The sequence below is a fragment of the Oncorhynchus masou genome, unplaced genomic scaffold, assembly GCF_036934945.1.
Source record: "Oncorhynchus masou masou isolate Uvic2021 unplaced genomic scaffold, UVic_Omas_1.1 unplaced_scaffold_840, whole genome shotgun sequence".
Lineage (NCBI taxonomy): Eukaryota > Metazoa > Chordata > Actinopteri > Salmoniformes > Salmonidae > Oncorhynchus > Oncorhynchus masou.
The window spans coordinates 112,547-120,000 of NW_027014864.1; the positions used below are offsets into that span (position 1 = coordinate 112,547).

General features: G+C 41.7%; 1 protein-coding gene across 1 annotated transcript; it reads left to right on the forward strand.

The window, feature by feature from the left end:
• The first annotated feature begins 1,509 nt into the window (after positions 1-1,509).
• Positions 1,510-7,331, forward strand: LOC135537766 (interferon gamma 1-like). Its single transcript, XM_064963779.1, has 4 exons — positions 1,510-1,770; positions 2,398-2,457; positions 2,811-3,014; positions 6,761-7,331. The coding sequence occupies exons 1-4, from the start codon at positions 1,642-1,644 to the stop codon at positions 6,908-6,910; spliced, it is 543 nt and encodes a 180-aa protein (XP_064819851.1). The 5' UTR covers positions 1,510-1,641; the 3' UTR covers positions 6,911-7,331.
• The last annotated feature ends 123 nt before the right edge of the window (positions 7,332-7,454 follow it).

Below are 7,454 nucleotides of genomic sequence, written 5' to 3' on the forward strand. Positions count from 1 at the left end.
AGACGATTCTGTGCTTCCAACTTTGTTTGAGGAAGGTCCTTTGCTGTTTCAAGCAAGACAATGCCTCCGTGCAAAAAGTGAGCTCCATACAGAAATGGTTTTGTGTCGAGATTAGTGTGGAAGAACTTGACTGGCCTGCACAGAACCCTGACCTCAACCCCCATTGAACACCTTTGGGATGAATTGGAACGCCGACTGCGAGCCAGGCCTAACCGCCCAACATCAGTGCTCGATCTCACTAATGCTCTTGTGGTTGAATGGAAGTAAGTCCCTGAAGCAATGTTCCAACATCTAGTGGAAAGCCTTCCCAGAAGAGTGGAGGCTGTTACAGCAGCAATGTTCCAACATCTAGTGGAAAGCCTTCCCAGAAGAGTGGAGGCTGTTATAGCAGCAATGTTCCAACATCTAGTGGAAAGCCTTCCCAGAAGAGTGGAGGCTGTTATAGCAGCAAAGGGAGGGGACCAACTCCATATTAATGGTCATGATTTTGGAATGAGATGTTGGACGAGCAGCTGTCCACTTACTGTTGATCATGTAGTTTACATATATTGATAATATCTAATGACTTCAACTTTCAACTGTCTATCAAACCTATTCCTTCGCTGACGAAAGAGACATACACTGTATTCGCTACAGAAATGAGGGATATGTCCCAAATGGCACGCCATGGGCCCTGGTCTAAAGTAGTGCACTACCCCTATGGGCCCTGGTCTAAAGTAGGGCACTACCCCTATGGGCCATGGTCTAAAGTAGTGCACTACCCCTATGGGCCCTGGTCTAAAGTAGGGCACTACCCCTATGGGCCATGGTCTAAAGTAGGGCACTACCCCTATGGGCCCTGGTCTAAAGTAGTGCACTACATAGGGACTAGGGTGCCATTTGGGAGGCAGAGCCTACAATGATGAAAGAGAACTACGCCTACAGAGACCAACAGATGGTATATATCAGGTATGGCAGTATCTAATAAGAGCATGATGGCATTGGTGTCAGTTTCAGTATTACATCAAACCCTGCATCATCTACTACGAAGCCAGTCAGAGGAAACACCACAGTTTCATTAGTTGATCAGCTAGAACCACTAAACACGAAGCGCCCGTCATTGCTCTGGTCTAAAGTAGCTTACTATGTAGGGGAATAGTGTGCCGTTTGTGACGCAGACAAGGTCTTCATCTGTTCATTCTAAGATGACATCAACCCAGACATCCCCCTCCCCACATACCTTCTCCTGATTCTCTTCCTCTTCCCCCTCATCATACCCACATCACCAAAGAACTTCCCCAGAATGTGTCAAAACTACCTGTTTCCTAGGGATTCCAACCCAAGACCCCTTTAGCTCTGCTGCTAAAATAAGGTGTTATTGAGCGGCCGTGTGTTGGTGTTTGATTTAAAGGAAACTTCGCTCAGTCAGAGAACCCACAACTTCACACCTCTATCGTTTCTGCCTCTGCCTCAACTATATAAATACTTGTCTGTCTTAGCCTCAGCATCAGTCAGACAGACAGAGAAGAACAAGACTTGGGTCGTCTCAGCTACAAGGTGGTCTCGTTAAGTCAACTCAAGTCAAGGCCTTTGGCTGAAGTTATCGTACACAGATTGAGGACTATTGAGCTTTGAGGGAACTTCAGCGTGACGTTGAGGGCCATGGATGTGTTATCAAGGGCTGTGATGTGTTTCTGCTTGATGGGCTGGGTGACTTTAGGATGGAGTCATGCTGCTCAGTACACATCAATTAACATGAAGAGCAACGTAGACAAACTGAAAGTCCACTATGTAAGTATCATATACATTATTAACTGGGGAAACAGGGGTTTCTCCTGACAGACAGACAGACAGACAGACAGACAGACAGACAGACAGACAGACAGACAGACAGTAGGACATAACAGGGAGATCTCCTTCCTAATGGGAGGCCAACAGTAGGACAGAACAGGGAGATCTCCTTCCTAATGGGAGGCCAACAGTAGGACAGAACAGGGAGAACATTGGATGTTGATGAGTTAGAAATAAAAATTTTGACTAAAACCAAGAGGAGTTCCACACTTCCTGCCCAAGCAGGAAATACTTGTCAGTGAGACTGAAATGAAACTGAAAATGATGACATTATCATAACAGTGCATTTCCAGGTAGGCCCATAGACACCAGACCTGGCTCAAACACTTCCATCTGAGGTGAGCTTTAGCTTAGACGTAGCTTGGAGTTTGCACTTTTGGGACTACTCCATTGTTGCCATTGTACGTGACAAACTAAATGATGTATTTTAAGTTATTTCACCTATTTAGCCCAGGTCTGACAGACACTATACTTGTGATTAGGGGGAGAAGAGTCCACTATATGCAATAAACTGCAGCAAGTTGAAGGAGAAAAACAACTGATTGTCATCATGTCTTGTTCTTTCAGAAGATCTCCAAGAACCAGCTGTTCAACGGAAACCCTGTTTTCCCCAAGGACACGTTTGAGGTAACATATAATGCTACACATTGTTATCCCCTTCAGGCTAATATCACCAATGTGAAACTACTGCTTACCCTTGGGCTAGGCTGGAGACAAAACTAAGTTTCAAGATTGTATTTTATTAAGTATTTTCTCTCTCTCTCTCCCTCTCCCTCTCTCTCCCTCTCTCTCTCTCGCTCTCTCTCCCTCGCTCTCTCTCCCTCTCTCTCTCTCCTTATCTCTCTCTCTCTCTCTCTCTCCCTCTCTCTTTCTCTCTCTCTCTCCCTCTCTCTCTCTCCCTCTCTCTCTCTCTCTCTCTCTCTCTCTCTCTCTCTCTCTCTCTCTCTCTCTCTCTCCCTCTCTCTCTTTCTCTCCCTCAGGACAGTGAGCGGAGGGTGTTGATGAGTGTGGTTCTGGACGTGTATCTGAGTATCTTCAGCCAGATGCTGAACCAGACGGAGGACCAGGAAATGATTGAGAGTCTGAAATATGTCAAGGGGAAAATTCAGGATCTCCAGAAACACTATTTCCTGGGGAAGATACCTGAGCTGAGGACACACCTGCAGAACCTGTGGGCCATCGAGGTGAGCTTCCCTCCATGAAGTAGAACACAGATCTGGTATAGTCTACATTCAAATGTTCATCGCTTAATATTTTAGCAGATGAAGTCACATAGCACAATGACATGCACTTATGCATCAATATATATATATATATTTTTAATGATACATCCTATAGACTATGCAACATTTAAATCAGCAGCTTTTCTGGCAACCATCATCATGACTGTAGTATAGTCTACTGTATAGACACCATCATGGCTGTAGTATAGTCTACTGTATAGACACCATCATGCCTGTAGTATAGTCTACTGTGTAGACACCATCATGACTGTAGTATAGTCTACTGTATAGACACCATCATCATGACTGTAGTATAGTCTACTGTATAGACACCATCATCATGACTGTAGTATAGTCTACTGTATAGACACCATCATGCCTGTAGTATAGTCTACTGTGTAGACACCATCATGACTGTAGTATAGTCTACTGTATAGAGACACCATCATCATGACTGTCGTATAGTCTACTGTATAGACACCATCATCATGACTGTAGTATAGTCTACTGTATAGACACCATCATGGCTGCAGTATAGTCTACTGTATAGAGACACCATCATCATGTCTGTAGTATATTCTACTGTATAGACACCATCATGACTGTAGTATAGTCTACTGTATAGACACCATCATGGCTGTAGTATAGTCTACTGTATAGAGACACCATCATCATGTCTGTAGTATATTCTACTGTATAGACACCATCATGACTGTAGTATAGTCTACTGTATAGAGACACCATCATCATGACTGTAGTATAGTCTACTGTATAGACACCATCATGGCTGCAGTATAGTCTACTGTATAGAGACACCATCATCATGTCTGTAGTATATTCTACTGTATAGACACCATCATGACTGTAGTATAGTCTACTGTATAGACACCATCATGGCTGTAGTATAGTCTACTGTATAGACACCATCATCATGACTGTAGTATAGTCTACTGTATAGACACCATCACCATGGCTGTAGTATAGTCTACTGTATAGACACCATCATGACTGTAGTATAGTCTACTGTATAGACACCATCATGGCTGTAGTATAGTCTACTGTATAGACACCATCATCATGGCTGTAGTATAGTTTACTGTATAGACACCATCATGGCTGTAGTATAGTCTACTGTATAGACACCATCATGGCTGTAGTATAGTCTACTGTATAGACACCATCATGACTGTAGTATATTCTACTGTATAGACACCATCATGGCTGTAGTATAGTCTACTGTATAGAGACACCATCATCATGACTGTAGTATAGTCTACTGTATAGACACCATCATGGCTGTAGTATAGTCTACTGTATAGAGACACCATCATCATGACTGTAGTATAGTCTACTGTATAGACACCATCATCATGACTGTAGTATAGTCTACTGTATAGAGACACCATCATGACTGTAGTATAGTCTACTGTATAGACACCATCATCATGTCTGTAGTATAGTCTACTGTATAGAGACACCATCATCATGGCTGTAGTATAGTCTACTGTATAGACACCATCATCATGACTGTAGTATAGTCTACTGTATAGAGACACCATCATCATGGCTGTAGTATAGTCTACTGTATAGGCACCATCATGACTGTAGTGTAGTCTACTGTATAGACACCATCATGGCTGTAGTATAGTCTACTGTATAGACACCATCATGACTGTAATGTAGTCTACTGTATAGACACCATCATCATGGCTGTAGTATAGTCTATAGACACCATCATGTCTGTAGTATAGTCTACTGTATAGAGACACCATCATCATGTCTGTAGTATAGTCTACTGTATAGAGACACCATCATCATGACTGTAGTATAGTCTACTGTATAGTCACCATCATGACTGTAGTATAGTCTACTGTATAGACACCACCATGACGGTAGTTTAGTCTACTGTATAGACACCATCATGTCTGTAGTATAGTATACTGTATAGACACCATCATGTCTGTAGTATAGTCTACTGTATAGACACCATCATGACGGTAGTTTAGTCTACTGTATAGACACCATCATGTCTGTAGTATAGTCTACTGTATAGACACCATCATGGCTGTAGTATAGTCTACTGTATAGACACCATCATGACTGTAGTATAGTCTACTGTATAGACACCATCATGACGGTAGTTTAGTCTACTGTATAGACACCATCATGTCTGTAGTATAGTCTACTGTATAGACACCATCATGGCTGTAGTATAGTCTACTGTATAGACACCATCATGTCTGTAGTATAGTCTACTGTATAGACACCATCATGGCTGTAGTATAGTCTACTGTATAGACACCATCATGACTGTAGTATAGTCTACTGTATAGACACCATCATGACGGTAGTTTAGTCTACTGTATAGACACCATCATGTCTGTAGTATAGTATACTGTATAGACACCATCATGTCTGTAGTATAGTCTACTGTATAGACACCATCATGACGGTAGTTTAGTCTACTGTATAGACACCATCATGTCTGTAGTATAGTCTACTGTATAGACACCATCATGGCTGTAGTATAGTCTACTGTATAGACACCATCATGACTGTAGTATAGTCTACTGTATAGACACCATCATGACTGTAGTATTGTCTACTGTATAGAGACACCATCATGCCTGTAGTATAGTCTACTGTATAGACACCATCACCATGACGGTAGTGTAGTCTACTGTATAGGCACCATCATCATGTCTGTAGTATAGTCTACTGTAGAGACACCATCATCATGGCTGTAGTATAGTCTACTGTATAGACACCATCACCATGACGGTAGTATAGTCTACTGTATAGACACCATCATGTCTGTAGTATAGTCTACTGTATAGGCACCATCATCATGTCTGTAGTATAGTCTACTGTATAGAGACACCATCATCATGTCTGTAGTATAGTCTACTGTATAGACACCATCATGGCTGTAGTATAGTCTACTGTATAGAGACACCATCATGGCTGTAGTATAGTCTATAGACACCATCATGTCTGTAGTATAGTCTACTGTATAGACACCATCACCATGACGGTAGTATAGTCTACTGTATAGACACCATCATGGCTGTAGTATAGTCTACTGTATAGACACCATCATGGCTGTAGTATAGTCTATAGACACCATCATGTCTGTAGTATAGTCTACTGTATAGACACCATCACCATGACGGTAGTATAGTCTACTGTATAGAGACACCATCATCATGGCTGTAGTATAGTCTACTGTATAGGCACCATCATGACTGTAGTATAGTCTACTGTATAGACACCATCATCATGCCTGTAGTATAGTCTACTGTAGAGACACCATCATCATGACGGTAGTATAGTCTACTGTATAGACACCATCATCATGACTGTAGTATAGTCTACTGTATAGAGACACCATCATCATGTCTGTAGTATAGTCTACTGTATAGGCACCATCATGACTGTAGTATAGTCTACTGTATAGACACCATCATGGCTGTAGTATAGTCTACTGTATAGAGACACCATCATGACATTTACATTACATTTAAGTCATTTAGCAGACGCTCTTATCCAGAGCGACTTACAAATTGGTGAATCATGGCTGTAGTATAGTCTACTGTATAGAGACACCATCAGCATGACTGTAGTATAGTCTACTGTATAGACACCATCAATCATGACACCTGATGAACTAATTACCTGATAGTTAATGCCTGTATCTTCTGTCTCAGACCAGTGACACCACAGTCCAGGGGAAGGCTCTGTCCGAGTTCATTACCATCTACGAGAAAGCCTCCAAACTGGCCCTGAAGTTCCATCTAAAGAAGGACAACCGCAGGAAGAGACGGCAAGCCCAGAGGCTCAAATCACACATCATGTAGATGACCAATCGTGTCTACTGTGAAGGCTAGCTGTAGGGTGAAGATACACCTGGAAGCTGACCTTGGGTCAGTTTAGCATTTCCCCCTCTAACAGTGAAGGTTAGGATTGGGGGAGGGAGCTGATCCTAGATCTGTACCTAGGGGTACCCCCCCCCCCCGAGCCACAAAACTCTATTTATATTGTTAAGTTATTTAATCTATTTTTAATTTATTTAATTTATTATTAAGTTATTTAATCTATTTAAGTTATTTATCATTGTCAAAAGAGTATTTATTTTTCATGAATCAAAAGGAATCTATTTTGTTAATTAATATTTATTATTTCTTATATAAAAAATGCTTTTCTCTTGGAATATAAAGAGTTGTTTCTTGCAGTTGACGCAAGATCTGTAAGTTCTACAAGAGAATAAACTGACATTAAGAAAACAGTTCTGATGACTGATATTATCTAACCACACACACACACGCATGCACGCACACACACACACACACACGAACACACACACACACACACACACACACACACACACACACGAACACACAC